The sequence below is a fragment of the Saccostrea cucullata genome, unplaced genomic scaffold, assembly GCF_032062105.1.
Source record: "Saccostrea cucullata isolate Sc308-1 unplaced genomic scaffold, CSIRO_AGI_Scuc_v1 ctg840, whole genome shotgun sequence".
Lineage (NCBI taxonomy): Eukaryota > Metazoa > Mollusca > Bivalvia > Ostreida > Ostreidae > Saccostrea > Saccostrea cuccullata.
The window spans coordinates 14,849-39,239 of NW_026921190.1; the positions used below are offsets into that span (position 1 = coordinate 14,849).

Below are 24,391 nucleotides of genomic sequence, written 5' to 3' on the forward strand. Positions count from 1 at the left end.
AGAAAATAAGGTACTGTGAGCGATGAGCTCACTAAAATACCCCCCGCCTCCAATATGGTTATAACTGGTGAAAAAGTCCATGATTTCCTGTGGCCGGGAAACCCAAAATATGTGTCGGATCAAAAAGTAAAATAGGAGGTGCACAATGGCAATATGTAATAAAGATTCTGTGAAAGTTTCATCAATTTTCATTCTAATACCCTCCTGCTTTTGTATAATAATACAACACTATAAAAATAAAAAACTAATTGTATAAAAGTTAGTATGAATCTACAATGTTTAAAAGTAAAATACATCGAAAATGAAAATAGAATAATATGGATTTCTATATCCTTTGGATTTGTCGTGGATCTTTGGTGAGATGATTAAAGGATAAACTGAACAAAACAAAGAAAGCAGAGGATGACTAGGGATGGGCTAAGTGATGTTCCCGCCAATTTTATATCGGATATCCTCGAGTCAACATGCACTCTACCACCTACAAAGACAGAGCAAAATCGTTTTAATAAAATATACACTTAAACAAAGAATATAAATATAAACTAGAGGTACTGTGAGCGATGAGCTCACTAGATAATACCCCCCGCCTCCATATAGTTATAATGGCAAAGTCCATGTTTTGCTGTGGCCGGGAAACCCAAAATATGTGTCGGATCAAAAAGTAAAATAGGAGGTGCATAATGGCAATATGTAATAAAGATTCTGTGAAAGTTTCATCAAATTTCATTCAGTGGTATGAGAGGAGTTGCGGATTACCCCAAACAGACGGACGGACGTACAGACAGACGGACGGACGGAATTTTATATTCCCGCTTTTCAAGCGGGGGGTATAATAATAAATTATTATGATTACAGTTAATACGGATGTTATTGATGGTATTACAGAAAACTTTTTTTCCAAAAATAATTTTATGTACTCATATTTTGAGATTGAAGTTTACCTAAAGTAAAATACTGTGTGGGACTCATTTTACCGTCTCCACCCTTGCTAAAACCAAGTACACGGAGGGCATAGACATATCCTTTGGCTATTCCATACACCACCCCGTGGGTTTGTTTACCAACAATAGTATCATTAGCTGATTTGATATTTTCTCCAAGAAGCCACCATCGTATCTAGAAGTGAAACAAGTGAAAACCAAACGACGCATAAAAATGCAATTCTTCTAATATTCCTTAAAGTCTCACAGACAATTCATTCCCTTTTATATACCTTGTAACCTCTGAGAGTTTCTTCAAACAGTCCTGTGGACACGCCTCTCCATTTAACATACACGCTGTTAGGTCCATCTGACAGGATGTCTACAAACTCGGGATACAGTAATGGCGCTAGAAGTAAGAAAAACGCGGAAGCATTCTCGATTATTTTTCTATGTTACCTTACTGTTTATATATTAAATGATTTCTTTGCTCCTATACTGATAGTTGGCAAGAGCAATTTGTTTTATGAATATGAATAAATTCATGGAATAGATCTGTATGATACACAATTCTGATGTCAGTTAAAGTACTTTATTGGATTTTTTAAGGACATTTTAATATGAATCTTGACTATACTTTTCTTAGCTGAATATTTTTATTAAACATAAATCAGGTATAATTAAAAAAACATCATATCCCTACGGTTTAAGCATGTGCCCAGAAGCTGTTTTTCGCTAGGATTACTTTCTCCTGCCGTGTTAAACACTTGTACGGTCACCCAGTAGTCGGTGTTGGGTTCCAGTCCTATGACATTATTTCCTGACATATACCCATAGTGATAGGCGGTAACACCCTTACGGTTAGGGTTATTGGCATCTTCTACATTAATCTATAAAAATCGTTTAATTTGTGAAATTTTCCAGTTGAAAATGAATTTATATATCGCCACAGCCAAAATTATAGAATTTGACTGATATGATGCAATGCTTTTTATTCTTTGAATAAAAAAGAACAATTCTTATTTTACACACCTCATAGCCTTGAATAACCCCTTTGATAGCCTCTCTTGTGTTTGGCATCGGATCCCAGGTTACCCATAATGCAGTAGCGTTGATTTCCCAGCCGTTGACGTTTGTTGGACGAAGTAAAGGGACTGTGGATAAAAGATCAAAAAACATTTTTACGGATAAAACTCTTTTATATAAGACTATAGAGGTCTTTCTTAGGGAGTCGACAATATTGATAACATTAAATTATCACCTTAAACCACAGACACACACTTCAACTATTTATAGATACAATGGAAGAATACGCCATATTACAATTAATTGCATGCAGTTTTCAAAATCTAAGGTTTGCAAATTCATTTAGAGTGTAAAAAGAAAGAAAGAATGAAAAGAATTCATCAATATCTTGCCTTCATTCAAAAATCAACATTTATCTGACATATTAATCTATGTTGATAAGAAAACTATTGTGCAGTACAATTTTCAAAATCTAAGATGCAATTTTAAAAAGGAAAATAATGAAAAAATATCAATATTTCATACGTATAACAGGTCACTATGCAACCAAAATAAACTTCAATGAAAACAGATCTACAGGAGATGCTTATCTTCCTTGGCACCTGATTCTATCTCTGCTTTTCCAGTGGACAGTGTTTTTTGTCGTGTTCACGATTTGCTTTGTTTACTAGATTTTTGAGATTTGTCACTGTTCGTTATCTTGTCCTCAAATACTATGCAGAAGATGGCAATATCAACAAAAGTTTCACACTATATCTTAGTAGTTAGTAAACATGGAGGACTTACTTCCCTCCGAGGAATAGACAACAGTTGTCGTGCTGTTGGGTCCGTCACCATAAAGATTGAATACACCCACTTTCACTTCGTAGGGGAGATAAAATAAATTTTCATCGTTGAGGTTTACCGTGTATGAAATACTTTTACCCGACACCATTTTCTTAAACATATAATCTGTCTCTGTCAAATTTTTCTGAAAAAGTAACAATTAATTTCTTGTTTGAAGATAACTAGTATTAGTAATTTATAAAGTAAACTAACATGAAATTGTTATCTTGTCTGAAAACAATGAATATAGTATACCACTTGAAATCTGTCCGTTGTACCATTTTTTCTCCAGTATATTTTGTAACCCACATTTGGACCACATCTCTCTTCATCTGATAATAACTGCAAATAACCCTTATATGTTCATACAGTTTCAAACACTCGAATGTAAAAATTGTACATTAAAATGCTACAGCTAAGTTTTAAGTACAGAATACTGAAATCTTAATATTTGTAAGCTTTTCTAGTTAGTCTCCTTCTTGCATCTTTTAAAGTTTATAGAAAACTATATAACATAAACGTCATACCTGCCACGAAATCATCAGCACCCCGACACTGCCACCTCCTCCTCCCACGTTTTGTACAGCGGTGACTGGTTTGTCCGGCTTTAGTTGAATATACTCTGGAAAAAAGAAGGTTAATATTACTCAGAAATGAACAAGACATTAGATAGACCGTATAAGGTCACACATTCTTAATCACGTGAGCTGTTGCCCGATGTGAAAAATGTGGATCAAAGTATCAGTTTGTGTCAACTCCACGAAGACTAAAACATGTCAAGAATGGACAAAGTCAAAATGTGAAAAGACTGGATCAAGGCATTAGTTTAAAAGAATCAATTTGTGTCAACTGGAAAAAGACAGAGATGTGAAAAAACTAAAACGGATAAAAGCATCAGTCTGTGTCAACGTACTTGACGAAGACCCCAACGTGAAAAGACTGGATCACAAAGCATATGTTTGTGTTGAATGAAAGAGGACAACAACGTGAAAAGACTGGATCAAAGAACCCGTTTATCGCATGGACAGAGTCAGAATGTGAAAGGACTGGATAAAAAATCACAAGTTTTGGACGATGACAAAAATGTGAAAAAACTAGACAAGAACATCAGTTTGTGTCGAATGGACAAAGACGAAAATGTGAAGACTTGATAAGAACATCAGTTTATGTCGAATTGACGATTAAAAAAATGTGAAAAGACTGGATCAAAGCATCAGTTTGTGTTCAATTGGTAAATAAACATTTATGATAAAATGCCGTGACAAAAATTTCAACATTTTATATAGAAATCTGAATACATCTGCTTAAATTTGAAACTAATAAAGGTTAAGCTAAGCTAATAAGCAAAGTAAGATGCAATGAAAAATATGTACATATTTACAATGTGAGGAGATTGGATTAGTTCATCAGTTTGTGTCAACTGTACGAAGACAAAAATGTGAAAAGACTGTGTCAAAAGACCAGTTTTCGTCGAATTGACGATGACAAAAAATGTGAAAAAAACTGGACAAGAACATTAGTTTGTGTCCAATGGACAAATTCAAAATGTGAAACGACTGGATCAAAGCATTAGTTTAAAAATCAATTTGTGTCAACTGGAAGAAGACAGAAATGTGAAAAAAAAATTAAAATGGATAAAAGCATCAGTCTGTGTCAACGTACTTGACGAAGACCCTAACGTGAAAACACTGGACCAAAGCACCCGTTTATCGAATGGATAAAGTCAGAATGTAAAAGGACTAGATCAAAAAGAAGTTTTAAACGATGACAAAAATGTGAAAAAACTAGACAAGAATATCAGTTTGTGTCGAATGGACGAAGATAAAGATGTGAAAAGACTGGATGTAAGCATAAGTTTGTGTTCGAATGGGCAAATACAAAAATGTGAAAGACTGTATCAAAGAACCAGTCTGTTTTCGAATGGGCAAATACAAAAATGTGAAAAATCTGTGTCAAAGCATCAGTTTGTATCAACTGGACGAAGACAAAAATGTGAAAAGATTGGATTAGAACATCAGTTTGTGTTAAATAATGGACGATGACAAAAATGTGAAAAGACTGGATTAGAACATCAGTTTGTGTCGAATAATGGACGATGACAACAAACGTGAAAAGACTGAAATTGAGCATCGATTTGTGTCGAATAATGGACGATGACAAAAAATGTGAAAAGACTGGATCAAAGGATCACTTTGTGTCGCATGGACGAAGACAAAAATATCAAAAGACTGAATTAAAATGTGTGGAATGGACGATGAAGTTTGTGTCGAATGGACGAAGACAACAATCTGGGAAAAAAAACTGTCAAAAGATCAGTGTGTCGAGTGAACGAAGATAAAAATGTGAAAAGACCGGATCACAAAGCATAAGTTTGTGTCGAATGGACGAGGACAACAACGTGAAAAGACTTGATCAAAGCATCAGTTTGTGTCGTATGGACGAAGATAATTTGTGAAATGACTTGATCACTGTTTGTGTCGACTGGACGTAGACAGAGTGAGAATATACTGGATAAAAAGCATCAAGCTGTTCCCTATATGTGTGAAAATAAAGATATATATATTTGATCAAAGCTTCCATTAATTCCAAAGAGAGAATAAAATAGTGGAAGATGACTGGGTCAAAAGTATGAAAATTTTAAATCGAACAAATAATATAAAAGCATCAGTTTATGTCGATCAGATATACAACATACTGTAAGCAGATTGAACCAACACTTCAGTTTGTTCCCACTCATTTGAAGCATGCATTAGTTGAATACACTGGACAAAGGCATCAGTCTTTGTTGGTTTGATAAAGACAGTAAACCGAGTAAATTAGTTTAAAAGCTTTAATTTGTTCGGATTAAGTGAAGACGTCACTCAGTGGACAGACTGGAATGAAGCATCAGTTTGAGTTTAATGGATAAAAGCAACAATTGGAGCCAAATGGATAAAAGCACAAGATTTTTGCCAGTTGAATCAAGTCATTTAATAAAGCTGATTGGATCAAAACTTCAGATCGTTCCGACTGGATGAAGGTATTAATGTGATCAGATTGGGTCGAGGGTTTTGTTTGTTGTGTTTGGATGAAGGCATTAAAGCTGAACACGATTCGTAAAAAGAATTTGTCCACCATATTTGATCTTTCTCTTGCTAACCTAACAGCCCATTTATATATATTGCAGCTCACTTAGTCACTTTTAAATGTTATCAATTGACACTGTTGTAGACGGACGTACATGTATGCTTTACAGCACTCGTAGCGACAAAAAATAACTGTATACTTCTTATGCAGGAGAGTAAGATACCAAAGATTCGACATTTGCAAAGGTCAGTGCAGTACACAAACAAACACATAAAATTATGCACAACTGCAAAAAAGTGAACAAAGGTCATGTAAGATACTAGTAATCAACACGATCACAGGTCACCATTCCACCCGATACCTGTGACAATACAGCAGTCATGTGTAACAAATCCGAGGAGTATACCCCAGAGCTGATATCGTAGATAGTAAAATCGAAAATGGGGTATTAAATGCTGAAATGTGGACAGATGGAACAAAGCAAGCATTTGTTCCAAGCGTATGTGAAGAAAAGTGTTCAGCGGAATTGAAAAAGGCTTTACTTTGAGCTGAATATATGCTAACATCAGTAAGCACATTTAACAAATTGTTTGGGCAAAGGATCAGTTTCAGGCGTGCACATTTTAAAATATCAGTTAAGCATCTTAAGGGTAGTATTTCAAATTGAGATTCAAGTAAACGCGTCAAACTTACCAGATGGTTTGCTGTATTCTCCAGGCTGAGGAAATCTATTTCTGGCATAAACCCTAAAGTGGTAACTATTAAAGGGGATTAACCCCGTCACTGTGTACTGCCGTTTGTCTGAGTCTAAATTTCCAGGAATCAGAACATCAAAGTCTGATAAATCTGTAACAAATCAACGGCATTGGTAAAATAATAAATACAAATGATTATTACTCCCCATTCTTCTTTTTCTTGATTCGTATAAAATGAGAATGACTTACTCATTGCAATGGGTCGCCAGTTTGGATTTGTCATCGTCTGTGCCTCTATATTATACTCCTGTATTGGTGACCCGTGGTTTGGCGGCACTGTCCACTTAATGGTTACTGTTCGAGTCGTTTCAGATCCTTTAATGCGATATATATTTCCCGGCATTCCCGGTGGTCCTTAAACAAACATATAAGCCAACAATTAGGATTTTAATATTGATTTTAACCTTGAAACTTTTCATTAAACGACCTCAACGAAGTTAAAAACTTTCGTATTAATAAGTCAGTACTTTATCCAATCATGGAGGATAAATGAACAATTTACCTTGAACGTTGACCTTTGTGGATATGGAGGACTGGGTTATGGTTGACATTGCAACACATTCGTAAACGCCACTGTGGTGGTAGTCTATAAAGTGAATGAGAAGACCTCTGATTCCGACTCTAGAACTCTGAAATTACAATATTTTACCTTTTGAGTGAAGTCAAAACAAGTGTTCTAATAAACATGAACAAAATACCTATTTTCATAATGACAATTTTTGAATTGAAACTTGACATTCATGAAGAAGGTTATCATAAAGGTACGTGATAAAATATTGTAATAAAGATTAAATATTATGCATTTCGGTCGGCTTTTACGTTAGCGTTTATTACCTTTTCATACATAGAATCTTGTGAAAAGTCAATCACTCTTCCGTTGAATTTCCACACGAATACTAGGTCAATTCGGGTGGCATCGTATGTCGCCTGACACTCTATAAATACGGTGTCATTTCGGTTGGCCAGAATTACATTGGGAAGCTGTGTGACAATCGTGATACCACCTATAGAATAAATATTGAAAAATTCGAATAGCAGCTAAATCCGATACAAAGCCATTAATTGTAACGCTTAATTAAATGGATGTGGACAACCATTGAGGAAAGGTATATTAATCAACTTTCCTTTTCAATTATTGTTCAGAGTTTACTCCAGTGCCATAAATTCGATGTATAAGAATGGGTTACTTGATAGATTATCATGAATCAAATGAGGATTCACAATTTGAACATCTATGCGTCTGCTTTGATATATTTAGAACACACCTACAACTGATACTGATCCAGTACTCTTGCTTTCTCCATTCTTATTGGTAGCCACACACGTGTAAAAACCTCCATCTCCAAAACTAACCCCAACAATTTTTAGAAAGCCGTTGGTAAGCTGTTGTGCACCTCTCTGATTACCATCCGTCACAGGAAGGCTCATTTGCCCGCCATTCTTTAACCACGTGATAGTGGGTACTGGAGCTGCTTCTGGTATGCATGGAATGGTAAGATTCCCGTTATTTGCCGCCAAAATTGATTGACGAAGAGGGTTTTTGGCAAAAGATGGTTTCAAAGCTGCAAACAAAATGTTGCATATTTAATATTTCAACCGACACTATAGTTTATATGAGTCTGTAGTTTTAAGATGAATACGTTGCCTATTTACATCTTGAAACATAATACCTTTAACTTAATTCATTCGGTAACATCTTTTCTCATATATGCTATATAGAATTTACTTTGTGTAAAGTAAATGAAGAATGGCCCTGGCATTGAGACATCCTTATAAGATTATTCCTATATATTATAAAAAAGCCCGAGAAGAAGATTTTTAAAGATTTTTCCTATATATTCCTATGAAATTGGCCAGCTTGTTACACTCCAAAGAGTTTCATCTTTCCTGGCCCAGTGGTTCTTGAGAAGAAGATTTTTTAAAAAGAAATTTTTCATATTAGAAATATTAAATCTTTTAATGTCTTGTCAAAAAACAAGCAAGCAAATATACACATACATGTTCTGTAATGATTGCATGATCCTTGAAAGTTCACAAGTACATATTGAAACGTTTCTGAGAAAGATTATTATTCATCAGCTAATACTGTAAACTGGATCATATTTCTTTTGTTCTGTACTCGTATCTCACAAATTAAAGGACATTGTATACTCGAAACAATATTTATCTACCCTAAATTATAAATTCATAATAAATAGAATCCTTACATAGCTCAATTTTCAAGCAGAAAGTGTTGTTTCTAGAGAAGATTTTTTTTATTATAACAATAATTTTTTTTTTGTTCAATCACTGATTTAAAAGAGGAAGACAGTATATTTTGTATCCTAAAATGTCTGCAACTCCAAAATAATCAAAAATATTATACAATTCCAGACAGACGTACATAGGACTTTGAGTTGTCCACTAGTCATGGCTGTTCCGTATATGTTACTGGCTTCACAGCTGTACATCCCTTCATGGACGTTCTTCTGAAGATTTCTGATCCTTAAAACGTTTGATGTGATCTCAATTCCGTCAGTTCCCGTGGAAATGAGTCGAGAATTTTTGTACCACGAGTAAGAAGCTCGCGGACTGGCAATACCGCCACAACGCCAAGTAACGTCACTATTTTCATCAACGATGAGATCTTTCAGAGGATTTGTAAAATAAGGTTTTGCTGCAAATTAAAAAGATTGTCCCTGTTTAATTCTTATACAATTTTTTTCAACTCAAAACAGAACTTGAAATTTAGCAATTATCTTCTGTATATCTACTTTTCAATCCTTTTCACCAGGTAGAGATCAGACATCTTGTCGTGAAAAATTTAATTTATAATAAGATACCTCGTGGTCACCTAAAATAACCTATTCTTTATGTATTGGAATCTTTATAGTATGATTTCGTACGAACCACCAATGGTGAGCAGGAAATCTTTGGACGCAACTTGTGTTCGACCGGTGACGTGGCATGTATAAGATCCCTCATCCATAAATTGAACATTTGGGATCACCAGAACACGGCCAAAGTTACGAACGTATGCTTTTGATGGTATCCCAACATCACCAGTTTTCGTCCAGCCATATTTTAGAGGAATTCTAGACATCAAAGGTTGAGTGGTTTAATCAATCGTGATTTTAAAGAAGTAGCTAGTCTTTAGTAATACATGTATGTCTGACCATGTGAAGTTAATATTTCATTTAATGTGCATTTTAATTTATTATATCTTTAAAAAACTAGTAACCCGGATTATACCTTCCATATGCTAGACATTCTATGGTGATTGTTTGACCAAGCTTTGGGGATTTTGGAAACACTGCAGGAAATTCATCGTGAATCTGAGGAGGATACAATGCCGCCGCTGGATAAACGATAATAAAAATGGATGAAAATTGTTGATACTCGATATGCATTGGTTTATGTACATCAAAAAGGTACAAATGAAACACCGATACAAAAAAATATTTATCTTTCTTAAGCATGTTATATTTTTGAGTAAATTTTCTTCTTGGACATCAAATTGGAACCACAAAACGGATACATTATTTTGGGTAAATAGCTTATTTTATATTTATAGCATGATTCGAGTAAGAAACTACCCGATGGATGTTCAAAAATGCACTCGGTCTTGGCAAGTTGTTTTTGTTGCCACAAAAAGCTATCAAAAATTATTATATTTCAAAAAAAAAAAATGAAATTCTTAAAAATTCTTTACTATCTCCGAGTACGTCTAGTCTTATGCTGAGGCTTGTTTCGGTTGGAGGTTGACTCGTTGCTAGGGTGTCTCCAGGCGACGCCTTTAATGTCACAATACAGTGATAGTCCCCTTCATCATTTTGTTGAACTTCCGAAAAATACAGATTTCCGTCCGCAGACAAGAAAAAATAGCTGTTTAATGACTGGATCAAGAAGCTTCTACCTTTCATCCACTGGTAGGAAATAGCTACCAAATATAGAATGTACAATTCATCCACTGATAGGAAATAGCTGCCAAATATAGAACCTACAGGTCAACCTTAGCATATAATTGCAAAAAAAAAGTTTTCGCTACACTTTAGACATCATAAAGTGGTGTGCTTGTCATTAAATATAAATTTACAAATGATCTGAGAACATTTCTTACAAACCTGGTTTGTGGGTGGGTGGATTACAATTCAAATACGTTCCCTGATATAATGCCACCCGCGTAACACCTTGCGGCACATTGGGAAACTGGGCTATACCTATTATTAAAAACAGAGTCATAGACCTTAAATAAAGAAGTACATGCTGGACAATGTTAATATTTTGAGTCTATTTAATTCTTTGTAACTATTACTGAGCTATATGGTTTTCTTGTGTAGAGATTGAGAAATAGAACTACGTAGTTAGCAAACCCATTGTGTTGTTCTATGTGAGAGGCGTAATATCTTAAAGTTGATTGATTGGTTTCATCATTTTTCTTGGGTACAAAAAATCCCAAAGTCATTAACAAAAAAAAGATTTTCAATGAATGCACAACTGAGTCCTTTGACAAACGGAGGAACAAAGGAACAGTCTTCCTCAATTCCTCATATGTTGTAACAACTTAATCCACACGTATGGCACGTTCTTTTTTCGTCTTCCGAGTATTTATTTGGGTAAAATAAAGTTTGCTTTATAGGAAAATTTTCATCTTGCCTCATCGTAATATTTTTTTTCAAGGAATCGGTGCCAGCGAAAAATTTACGGCATCTTTTTAATTGATTATTCCCAGAAAAGATCGATGAATGGAACAAAGCAAAAAGACTTCTTTTGTTAATCAAATATTTACGTTGTTTGGCAGTTCATTGTTTTAGACTTAAAACACGGTTCAGTTTAATTACAACAATTGTCACATTTTTTGGCCCTCCTCATTCTTATCTCCATGTTTTAATATTAGATATTAGCAAATACGGATGTTCATCTGTACGGATTATAAAATAATAAAGAGTTTTAGAGTATTGGCTATAAAAACGGTTTCCAGAGAGACACGACATTAATTGTTGCAGATGAATACTTGCAAGATAGGCATTGCTTGTAATAATGTCTTTTTCTGGAAATATTTCCGACACAAGTGTTCCATATTACATGTCTCATTCCCTATTTGTTATTCACGTGGCCTGTGCCAGTACCATCTTGGTAACAGGAGTTGTTGTGAATGCTGTAAGTATTGGTGTCATCATCCGTCTGAAGCTGTTCCGTGAGATCTCCGTTCTCTTTACGCTGCATCTGATGACCGTAAACTTTGTAGCCAGCATCGTGTCTATGTCTATAGCTCTGGTGAACTCATTTCATCCAACTTGGAAGGCGGATATGTTCTGTAGGATTACTGGATATATTATATTTGTTTTGATTGGGGTTCAGATGTGCAACATTACTTTAATTTCCATTAGTGCGTACGTGAAGGTTGCTCACTCTTCTTTTGGAAAAGCGTTTTTCTCTAAAACTTGCAATATTGCAATGTGTCTGGTTTTTATTTGGGTGTTACCCCTTCTGAAATTGTCGTTACCTTTGACAGAACTTTGGGGCGAATTCATCATCACCCCACAGTCTCCGTGGTGTTTACCTATCAGAGGGGGATATGGAGTGTTTCTGGTGTGTTTCGCTCTCGTGGTGACAATCTCAGCGCTGTTGTTTTCGTACGTTGGAATTGTTCGAACCGTTTTACAAAGTAGACGAAAAGTTGGAGCCACAAATCAACTTACTCAGCAAAACAGACAGAAACTGAGAAAAGAACAATACTTCGTGGCTGCCGTCATCATCATGGTGACATCATTTATAATACTTTATTTCCCATCAGGCTTACTTCCGGTTATTGATTCAGACTTGAGTCTTGGCGTAGACATTCATGTGAGTTTTACTTATGTCACGTGGTCACAAAACATAGTTGAAACAATGATTTATTCTCTTTTGCATTCTAAAATCAGAAGTGGAATTAAGACTTGCTTCTTTGGTAGAAAAGCTAATCGCGATTGCTAGGTTCAGACGTGAGACAAGATCTGTATCATTTAAAATCAACATTGATGACCTTCTTTTTAAAACTTAAAAAATTACGATGGTCTTTCAAAATTAATTTGATAAGATAATAAAATATGTTTAATATAACACATTTTGAAGAATTGTCACGCAGAATTACTTCACAAATGTGTTTAACCGGTCCCTCGGATGAGACACTCTGAATCCGTATCGCTGTATGAAGATTCTTGCTGCACAGCCATAACTCCCTAGTTTAAGAACTCAACATGTTCCAATGTGTATTAGTATTGATTGAATTATTGTTTCAAGCCGATTCGGCGGTATTCCGGCCCTATTCCGGGTGTGTATGGATAGTGAGACTGCAATCTGCTGTAAGTAATCTGGTACATGTAACAGGATACTATATTCTTAGTCTCACAAAATATGTTATAAATATAGAACAAAGAAAATTTGTACTGTTCTTTGAGTATTTATTTGTGAATTTATTTTTCATACTTGTCTCGTTAAAAGGGTCAAATATGAAGGGGGAAAAAAAGATGTATTAGAGTGAACATTTAATAATTGTATCAATCATGTGAACACTTGGATGAAACCGAAAACTGAAAATGTGTAGACTAGCAGTTTTCAATAAAAGGTAAGCTTAAAATTTGTTCTGGAAATTTTTTTTTTGGATTAAAGTGTACTCACTTCCAAATGTGACTTTTGCCGGTGCACTGCGTATTGAGCCATATATGTTGGAAGCCTCGCAGTGATAATCGCCCGCATCACGCTTTTCGTTGATTTGGTTGAACGTCAGCTTCCCGTTGCTAATGGTATAGAACGCAGACATGCTGATGACCTCTTCAACACTTCCGGTGACGTCAGTTCTGTGCCAGCTGTAGCTTGGCTGGGGATTTCCAATGGCATTACATTCAATACTAGGTAAATGAGATCTATTTGTAAGAACAGTGTTGGATGGATGCATGGTGAATTTGGGTCCTCTTGGTGCTAATGAAGGATCTGTGATATTTGTTCCATAAGCTACAAATGAATTACCGAACTTTTCGTCACCTTGTGCTTTTTACAGGAGAGACTTAATATTGTGAAATTATTTTGTGAAGAATGGTAAACTAATAAAAGGGCTAGCCATCAATGAAACACCAGTTTTATCAGCTATACCAATTAATAACTCTCGAAAGGCTGGTATTGGATATTTCATACTGAAGGCGAGACTTACTAAAATCTCGGTTCTCCTGGAGAAGACGCTGGGTTTCGCTCCTCGGAATTTCACAAATAAATTTAAAGGACTGGCCTCCGTCAGTAGCACCCCAGGCATAATTTAAATTGGACACTGCATGATATTAAAATAAACGAAAATTAGGAAAACTTGTTTTAAAATAAATAGGTTCTTTTTTAGACGGGGTCACGTGACCCCGTCTATCATTTTAATTTCAAAATACTTGCCGGAATATTTGTATACAATAAAGTCCGAGAGACTTCGAGAGTCATCGGGACTTGCCCAAAAGGTGACATCATTTGCGGATACGGTGCCATCTCCGGTCCATTTCACGTGATTTTGTTCCTTATGTCCACTAGTGTACCAGAGAGACCTGAGAGTTGTCGAGTGAATTAAAAATATGAGATACATGTGAATTAAGAACTAAAAAAATGATACATAGTAGCGAACTTAACACTTAACCCCCTTCCCCAGAGTTGATTCTTGTAAATCTATGACATAAAGTATCAAAAAGCGTGTCACTGAAATGAGTTCTTGTCATTTTTAAATATTTCCAAAATTTATATTTATATTTTTCATCGTAATACTGTTATTATACGTTGTAATGTGTATATATGTAAGTAAAATTATTGACAGTACAATAACTATTATATCCACCTGTCCTGATCAATCCTCTTCAGAAGGTTGTTTATAAATTCGTGTTCTTGAGCCGAATTTACGCTCAACAGTCCAGCTCCATATTCCTTTGTTCAAAAAAAAAAGTGAGTCATTTAGCACTGATGCAACAAGAATTTCAGCTGTTTCGTTTAAAGTCATCATTATACCCCCCGCTTGAAAAGCGGGAGGGTATATAGTGATCGGGATTTCCGTCCGTCCGTCCGTCTGTACGTCCGTCCGTCCGTCTGTTACGCTTTTTCTCTTATCCGCAACTCCTATTATACTACTGAGTGAAACTTTCACAGAATCTTTATTACATATTGCCATTGTGCACCTCCTATTTTACTTTTTTATTCGACACGTATTTCAGGTTTCCCAGAGCAAAACATGGACATTGCCATTTTTTGTTTACCTATGACGTCACATAATAGAAGCTTCTGGATAACAAAGGACGAGTTATTCCTCTTTACACATTACCGTAAAACAATATTAAGCAACACATCGACATTATGGGAAGCGGGGGGTATCATTTAGTGAGCTCATTGCTCACAGTACCTCTAGTTTCGTTAAGTTCTATGGTCGATACAATGACCTTGTCAGCAAATACAATTATCATTGAGTCAAATGCTGACTGACGTTTTTTATACTAATTGTTAGTCCATCATTTACCGGTATACACTGAATTGACGACGGGTTTTTTCCGTTATTTCCCAATCATGACAAGGAGCACACGGCGGGTGTGACCGGTCGGCAGGGGATGCTTACTACCCCATGGCACCTAATCCCACCTCTGATGTTTTGAAGGTCCGTGTTTGCTCTCTTCCTATTTTGTATAGTTTAATGGACTTTGATATTGAATACTGTTCGTTATCTCCATATGTTTCACTTCTCCAAATCATTCAACATCATTTCAACATAACATTCCCAAGATCCTCTTCCCTTACAGCATCATGAGCATCGACTCATTTTTATTTCTGTAGCGTAATACCGGCATCTCTTTGTTGTTTCATGTAATGTTTCTTCTAAACTATAGGTCAAAACTAATGCTACATGTATGAAGAACTAAGGCCTTCATATGGAAATTATCCATGACAACATCCTTGCAATGCCAGGGGTCCTGAGTCAATAGGTTGCAATTTTATTCAATAGTTCATAGATCTATGCTGACAACGCCCATATGGTATATCTCAGAGAGTTAAAACAATACTTTTTTAAAGAATGGACTTTATGAATATGAATATGTTTATTCCTTAACTCTGTGGAGGCATGATGATTAATTGACGTGTTCGATTTTACCTCGCATTCTGTTGCCGCTTCCCTGAACGTTCGCAGAGGATAAACTATGAACTTGTAACAATGCTTCTCGAATGGGTACCAGTTTAATGGGCAGTCTGAAATAAAAGTCTTTTTGGTTCAATGGTGTATTAGATAGTAATCATTAAGTATCATTTGTTGTATAGCTACATGTATCTCATGATTGGGGCGGGTTTAAGGGGAACAAGCCTAATCACTTTTTCTTCTCTTACTCCTTCGTTCTCGACGTTTGCGAGTCGATGTGAATAGGATGAGTACTAAAATGTAGTACTTTGAAAAATAATTAAAAAATTAAAAGATGATGCTTCAGGTCAGCAGACAAAAGATTAATTTTTTTAAATCGTCCCCATATGTCGTGTGCAAACATCAGGTAAAGGAAGTACGTTTTACATCTGATTTATTGTATGGGGTTGCGTATTACGTTTTGGACATCGCACTTCATTTGAGGTCCTTATCAAAGTCTTCGTTTTTTGGAATTAGACTGGTTTTGGGATAAAAATAAAGTTGTAAATATGTCTGACTTGAATGGCGCTTTGTTGGTTTTTACGTCTTATCCAGAGTGGCGTAGACTTTTAGCAGGTTCCGGGCACGTAGTATCAACAATTTAGGGGCCAGTCATAAAAAATAATTGACAAATTGATAAGCATAATAAATCAAAGTACTCAGAAGTATAGAGAGCCGGGCTCATTTACAGACTGAGTAGAATGAATTTCTTACATGAATCACGTTTATATTCTGATGAAAAAATTATTTTAAAACGATCAATATAAATGATAAGACACTGACAGTGAGTTTTTCAATCCTAATACCACGGTCCGATTTTGTCAGAATCAGAATTAATCTGGTACCGCAGCTGAATGTAAACAAACAGGCCAGTCTGGTTCCCTCTCCTGCTTTACCTCGTATGTGTAGAGAACTACGGTAACACTGATTATCAAAAATCCTTACGCTAATGAACTATGTTCTTTGACTTATGAAGTTTTCACAGTCATTGCTACTAATGTTTATTTTATATAGATAAAACTTCGTTTTATTTTTGTTGCTTTATTTAGCGTTTGTATTATCTCAAAAGCGGTTGAGAGTAAGAACTATATTTTTGCGCGTAACTTTAAAATGGCGACTATGGGGTCAACATCCTGCCTTGAACAGGATCACATAAGCCGGCAATTGCTCTTTGAGCAATAAGCCCGGCTAAAAAGGGGGAAACGAACTTGAAAAAACTGTTTCATGTGGTCATGGGGAGGAAAGGGAATTTTTCCTATTTCATTTTCGGTTAAAACATTTAGTGGGTAGAATATCAGAAGAGGTTCAAATGACCACAACATAATGCTGGAGTGAAAATTCAATGAACAAACGACAAACTAGGTCACACAGCAAATACATGTACACCCCCCCCCCCCCTTTTCAACCTCCTTCTGTATTACTTGCCTGGGTTTGAGGTCGAGGGAGTTAACATTTTAATTTACCTTCTGCTTATTATTTCTACGATAAGAGTGAACTCAATAAACCTATTTTGTTGATTGGTATTGTTGGGGGTCCCAGTGTCCTTTTTAGCTCACCTGAACTGAAGGCTCAAGTGAGCTTTTCTGATCAAAATTTGTCCGTTGTCTGTCGTTGTCGTCGTTGAGGTTGTCGTCGTCGTAAACTTTTCACATTTTTATCTTCTTCTTAAGAACTTCTGGGCCGATTTCAACCAAACTTGATACATAGTATTCTTGGGTAAAGGGAATTCAAGTCTATCCAAATGAAGGGTCACACCCTCTTCCAAGGGGAGATAATAACAAATAAGTAAAAAAAAAAATTAATGCCATCATTGAAAAAAAATCTTCTGAAGAAAAACCTCTCACTGTCTGGGCCAGGAAAGATGAAACTCATGTGGAATTATCCCCAGGTAGTGTAGATTCAATTTTTTTTCAAATGATGACCCACGGGGGGAGGGTGGGGCCACAATGGTTGTACAAATGAATACATGTATATAGATAAAAAAATTCTTTAAACATAGTTTTCTCAAAAACACTGGGCCAAGAAAATGAAACTCATGAACAAACATCCTCCGGTGGTGTTGACTGAAATTTGTTTAAATCGTGACCCCTGTGGGTAGGGTGGGACCTCAATGGACGATAAAAGTTTTTAAAAAATATATATCAAAAATCTTTAAAAATCTTCTTCTCAAGAACTGCTAAGCTATTATTGGTCTTATTTATATGGAAGCATCCTCAGGTGGTATAGATTCAAGATTGCTCAAATCATAATCCCCTGGGATAGGGTCGGGCCACAATGGGGGATTAAAGTTTTACATAAAAATATATATCAAATATCTTCTCAAGAATAGCAAAGCCATAGTTAGTTAAATTTATATGGAAGCATCCTCAGGTAGTGTAGATTCAAGTTTGTTCAAACCATAACTCCTGCGGTAGGGTGGGGTATCATGGGAGATCAAATCTATACATAGAAATATTAAAAATCTGTTTTCAAGAATAGCAAAGACATAATTAGTGCTATTTATATGGAAGCATCTTCTCAGGAAATAGAGTATAAAATCTTCTCAAGGACAGAAAATCTTCGTTTAGTCATATTGACGTGTAAGCCTTCTCATGTAGTGAAGATTTATATTTGTTCAAATCATAACCCCTTAGGGTAGGGCAGAGACACAATAGGGGATCAAATTTGTACATAGTAATATATAGAGAGACAGTCTTCAAACAAATCTTTAAAAAAAATCTTTTTTCAAGGACAGCAAATTTATATGTTATATATATATTGATATGGAGGCACCCTCCTGTAAACTTTTCAAAACTGAACTGATTTGTGCTTTTTCCTAGCCGATTAGTCTATGTGGCCCATAGACCTCTTTTTATTTTACGGATACAATAACGTATATGTAAGAAGGCCAAAGATCCAGTAACCACAGAAATAAAATGAGAGATAATCTGTTATCAAAAAATAAGTTAAATGAAAATTTCGAAACTAAATTTTATAAATGTAACATGGCAAAATAAGTTATTCTTAGAAAACTAAATTTCAGTCACCGATCGCGAGTTTTAGTATTACAGACCTGGATTTTAAGGGAAATGACAAATGATTTACGTTATATTTATCATATATTCGAAATTAGCTATTTCTAAAATTTTAACTGTAATTGAAATAAAAAATTAACATCTTCGTTGCTTCAATCCTTGTTATCTAAATATGTATTCCCTTTTTAGATTGTCTGATGGTACATTATACACTTATCCACTGGGTGTGAGTGGGATAGCTCTTTTATCATACCCGCGACAGGAACTATTCCCCGAGGGCTTGCCCGAGGGGAATACATTGGTTAAGCGTGGATAAAAGATAGTTATTTTACCTTCTGAACTTTATCTAGGAAACATTTTAACAGAAGTATAATAATGGAATTTATTGCGTGCAGTCTTATATATACAATGTATATGTTCTCTGTCAAAAAATAAATTTTGAAATGAGATAGGAATTATAAATTAATATGATTGTATAATTAAGTCACAAGACTGATGATTGCACGAAAAGGGAACTTTTTTTTCATCAGGACTGTAAACAACGTCCGTAGATTTAGTTATTACCGTCTTCCTTGGAAGACGGTATTGTATAGTTGAAGTTTTTTACAGTCTTCGGACTATGCACTTCCGCCCTTTTGTGATTGGTAGAAATTGCATGATGAGAAAATTTTCAATTATTTCATTGGTTGAAAAGCTATTCAAGGCAAGGGAGATAACTTTCTGATGATCTAATTTTCGTACGACTTAACAATTTTGCAAGATTTTCAATCTTAAAAAAAATGACAAAACGAACAACAAAATCAGCAGTAATTATTTTTTAATAACATGATATTTTTTATAGCAATAAATAAAAAAGGTCTCTTTAATTTCATTATAAATAAAATTTGATTTTTATTGCTTGCAGCTTTACAATTTGTTATTATTCTTTTCCCCTTTCTTGTTTGAAGAGAGAATGGAATCAGCCGAGGTTTGCCGAAAGCTCTTGGCCAGTTAAAGTTTACGGAGATGACCGAGCGACAACCATGGTAGGGCTAATGCCCGTAAAAAGCAAATATAGAAATACAAATTCAAGAAATTCAAAAGAATTATACGGCCTTATAGGTGTAGATCACTTTACTGTTTAAGATTGTTGTTAAAGACGGGAAGCTTTTTTAAAAAGCTCTACTTGTTATTTCTCTCCATCGAACTCAAATCAAGTAAAGGGTCGCTGGCACAAGAAATGCGATGACGATGATTGAAGCGAAGTCGTGACACTGCGGTGGAAAATAGGGAATCATTTGAGCAATAAAGCATGCATGTTTTTAATTTCATAATTAAATGTAGTATGCGTAAAGTTAAAAGTATTTTTTTTTATTTACAAAACATCATTAAAAATGTTTTTACGGGTTTGGATAAGGTGCCATAAAGTTTTTGTGTGGATTTTTCTCGAATCTCCATAAAGATTTGTATTACATATAATCGACTTTTGGACTAGCTGCAGAACTGTAGCTCTCCGAAAAAATGTATATTGATAGACCGGAGAGCTACAGTGCCACCCATTGAAAAAAACTGTATATTTATTGCGCACAAAAAAGTGCACACGGTTCTGGATAAATTCTTCAAAATTCTTACCTCAATTGCAATAAAAGCTATATTTCAATAAATCCCTTACTCTCCATCAAGTACTCTCATAGTTTACATCTGTACGAAGCGCGCTGGACCGAATTATCTTACAAACCAAAATGGTAGTATAAATAGGCGATATTTTTTATGATTAAACTTTAGGACCAGGAGGGCATTAAAAAACAATTATATAAGGAATGTTTTGTTGTGGAAAGAGTCAAAGAATATGCTAGGAACACACGGTTAGTAAAATTTTGAGATGACAGTTTTAAAAACATGGAGAAATAAACCGAGTAACAGCGCACTTTTTTGTGCGCAATAAATATACAGTTTTTTCAATGGGTGGCACTGTAGCTCTCCGGTCTGTCAATATATCATTTTTTCGGAGAGCTACAGTTCTGCAGCTACTTTTGGACATATTAGTATTTATTCAGAAAGACTAACATCGACCTTTCCGTGTCACGTGATTTAATTCTACTCACCTGAAGCGGGGATTAGCTGTGAATCACATGTGACGAAAAATGCCGTGAGCGCGGCAGAAATCCAGGAGGCTCCATTCATGGTGGCATTGTCTGCGTAAGTCTACCAGTCTACAGAGTACTGGAAACAAAATAAATCTTATACTGCTTTAAGCATCTATATTTTCTACAGTTCCTTTGTTTGAGCCTTGCCATTTCTTTGAAAAGTATTCTTTTCCTGGCTTTGCCTGCTGCCCGATCCTATTCACTTTATGTGAATAAAATTTTGTATAAAAAAAAAAAAAAAAGAATTCTTAACATCACACGGTTTGAGAGAAACAGGAGAGGAAGATGGGTTGTGATTTAAGCGAAGAACACATTTGTCATATAACAAATTAAAAGTTTTCAAACCCTATTAAAATTACATAATGCGTGTATACAGGGCGCTGCATTTGAAAATAAAAATGTTAATTAATGCACAAATTGATGCAAAATTTTCCCATTATCCTCAGGTTTGTATCATTTTGTAGTTTTTCGTGACTTTTTCCCTCTTTTTTCTACACTGTAGCTTTTAGAATGGATTATGCATGGAAATAAATAATTAGGTTAATTTTTTTAATATCAAGATGTAAATAAAATCTGAAAAATCATTTCATGGTTTATAAGACATGTAGTCCTGAAGTTATGAATTTTTAAAAATTCAAAATAATAAGTGCCAATTATTAAAAAGAAGTTCCTTACCATATAAAACAGTGCTCCAATGTACTTTTGCGCTATCAGTACTCAGAGATAGAAGAGAATGCGTCAGATTAAATCATATTGTAAATTTTTTGATAAGATTAAAAGTTTGATGTTGAAGAAAATATTATCGGGACTTTATTGACTTAAACGATTTTTCTGTCTTCTATTGACGCATGTACTGTAAAAGTACACAACTTGTCTAGTCCTTTTTTAAATTTTTTTTATTCATTTTTTACTGTCATGCATCATGTACATGACTGTATGTTGGTCATATTCTGGAACGGTATAACTTCTGACCTATTAAAAACAGGAGGGCAACTTTCTAAAACTCAAAGTTAATCGTTACTGGTTCATTTTAAAAATTACCATTTCTTTTCGAAATTTCTGTTGAATTTTTGCCTCTATTCATAGCTAAGTTTGAATTCAGGACATTCTGTTTTAACATTGAGCTTAGTGATATGTTTGTGTAGCTCATATATATAATTATTTTGGATTATATGATTTTTCCATTGTTATCCCCTTCCATCTTTGGAGGGGATATAGTAAAGATACTGTGTGTGTGTGTTTGTTTGTAGATAATATTCTGTGGGAGACAGAAGTGATGTAATTTGCTCCTGGATCGATGTCGAATACCTCTTTGATTTATAGACACCCATATTCTACTTTTATGGCCGTCCTATGTATTCAGATATGTAATGAAGTGTCAATTTTTTCTTTATCATGTAAGAAACTTATTGATAAGAAATATTGTTCAGCTCATATTGATACTTAAAATTTGAGAGAATGTCATTTTCACCAAAGATGTCGACTCGCTGATAAAATATGGACCTCATTAATTCTTTCTTGATTTTGAATTTTGTTTATATATGTATGTTAAAAAAAGTTTAGAAGCTAACATAAATACAGGTATCTAGTCTTATGGCGACTGCAAAATGTTTTACTCTTGATGATGATTTTATTCAAATTAATGATATTGACAACTAAGCCATTAATTTAAAAAAGTACATAAATTTTGCTCAGGTCTGTCATTTCTTTCACAATATTAATGGTATCTATTTTTCACACAAATTATGATAATAATCTCTCTCTCTCTCTCGCTCTCTCTTTCTTTCTCTCTCTCTCTCTCTCTCGCTCTCTCTCTCTCGATCGTAATACATGTTTGCAATTCAGCATACATAGCATTAAAATATACAATGTTAGTCCTTCCAAAATCTCAAACAAAGGAAAGTGGAAAAGACTGGTATATTCAGACACAGAAGGAGTCCTCCTCTGGATCCGCCAACAAATAAATTGATCTGATAACAACTGTATTTATATGTCTCTACAAATTGGATGGGAACATCACAATAGATTTGGTAAAAAAAAAATCTTTAAGCGGCAACATTCTGTTCTTTCATATTTGAGGGAGGATGTATTTGCAGTATTTCATTATAATTGCACCAATGAAACGTATATATTGGTTCTGAATAATCCATGATCAAGAACAATTATTATTATTGTGTTACATGAAAATTATGTATTATGATATATTTATAAAGAATTTCTACTTTTGAAAACATCTTACCTTAATTTTTTGAACCACTATCGCTACAGTGCATGCCCAAAATTATCTCCCAAAAGATACATCTTTCAAAGGCAAAAACAAAAATAGTTCACGCATGAAAATTTATGAAAAAAAATCATAATTGAACTATTGTTTTATTGTTTCAATTTGCAGACATGAAAAGGTGATTTACACGTAAGGAAAACAAAAGTATCTAAATTGTATTTAATTTTCGGACGGTATCTTTACAGCGGGTCTTTGATCGAGGTCATCAGGTCCTGATAATGCGGCCCTTTTCTACGTTGTTATCTCGGCGATAACTTGGACACACATAAGTGTTGACCTCTTGGCTATTTACTTGCGGATTTCTGGACATTCCCCCCAAATGGAATCGTTTTAAATTAAAATATCGAAGAACAAAAGAATCGATATGTTCATATCATTTATTTTCTTAGAATTTTGGCCATGTTAAGTTTTTGTGTTTTAAAGAAATATCATGACGGTTCAAAATGTATTTTTTTTTTAATTACAATTTAAACTATGAGGTATAAGGATAAATGCTTATCAATATCCCATAGAAAAGGGGGCGAAAGATCTCTTGTCGAAAATAAATGGTTTTAAAAAATGTTAAATGGAAAAGTCAAAACATACATATTTCGTAGTTGAGAGAACAAGTCTAAATTTCTCTTGCTTTCTCATCATCATACATACCGAACTACTGACTCCAATCTATATCTGAAAGATCTGTTTTTCAAAATTGTCTATGTAGCCATTTATTATCCACAGAAGGGACAAAAGTATTATGTGAGCATTTCTGATAACATTTTGTCCGGCGTCCATCTGTCCAGCCGTTCCTTTGTAAACTTTTTCGCGATTTTCGGACATTCTTAAAAGTCCTAGAGAATAGATGTTTCTTTTGAGACATTCTCAAATAAGGTGCGATTAAATAAATTTTGCTTCATGGGAATTTAAAAACAAGTCCGCTAATGAAGAAGCACGATTAGTACCCATGGGATTTCCAACAGTTTGTTGTGAGATCTGGTCTCCGAAGATTACAAAAATGTCAATAAAGAACTCCAATATCCTTTTCATATATATCAACTTCAAAGGACTTGTGTGTAGAATTTGAGTAATCCTCTAACAAAGTAGGCCTACTAGTAATTTTGTTGATGACCAATCACAAGATAAAGATATTTCCGACTTCTTTTTTATGGCTAGTCTTCTGGGGGATATATTATCATATGAATCAAGAAGTTTTTTTTTAGACGTATGCCAAGAATAAAATCTTATGTCAAAATT

The 24,391-nt window shown here is 34.7% G+C and overlaps 1 protein-coding gene across 1 annotated transcript; it reads right to left on the reverse strand.

The window, feature by feature from the left end:
- Positions 1-242: 242 nt before the first annotated feature.
- On the reverse strand, positions 243-21,631 carry LOC134259415 (contactin-like). The gene is made up of 25 exons (XM_062741999.1): positions 21,550-21,631; positions 20,833-20,950; positions 15,714-15,808; positions 14,418-14,503; positions 13,988-14,133; positions 13,761-13,874; positions 13,232-13,564; positions 10,696-10,791; positions 10,284-10,511; positions 9,824-9,929; positions 9,482-9,666; positions 8,976-9,248; positions 7,858-8,154; positions 7,427-7,596; positions 7,095-7,221; positions 6,782-6,946; positions 6,531-6,683; positions 3,299-3,393; positions 3,027-3,113; positions 2,733-2,916; positions 1,953-2,074; positions 1,624-1,810; positions 1,214-1,329; positions 942-1,116; positions 243-478 (listed from the first exon to the last, which is right to left on the reverse strand). The coding sequence occupies exons 2-25, from the start codon at positions 20,909-20,911 to the stop codon at positions 366-368; spliced, it is 3,732 nt and encodes a 1,243-aa protein (XP_062597983.1). The 5' UTR covers positions 20,912-20,950; positions 21,550-21,631; the 3' UTR covers positions 243-365.
- Between the last annotated feature and the right edge of the window lie 2,760 nt (positions 21,632-24,391).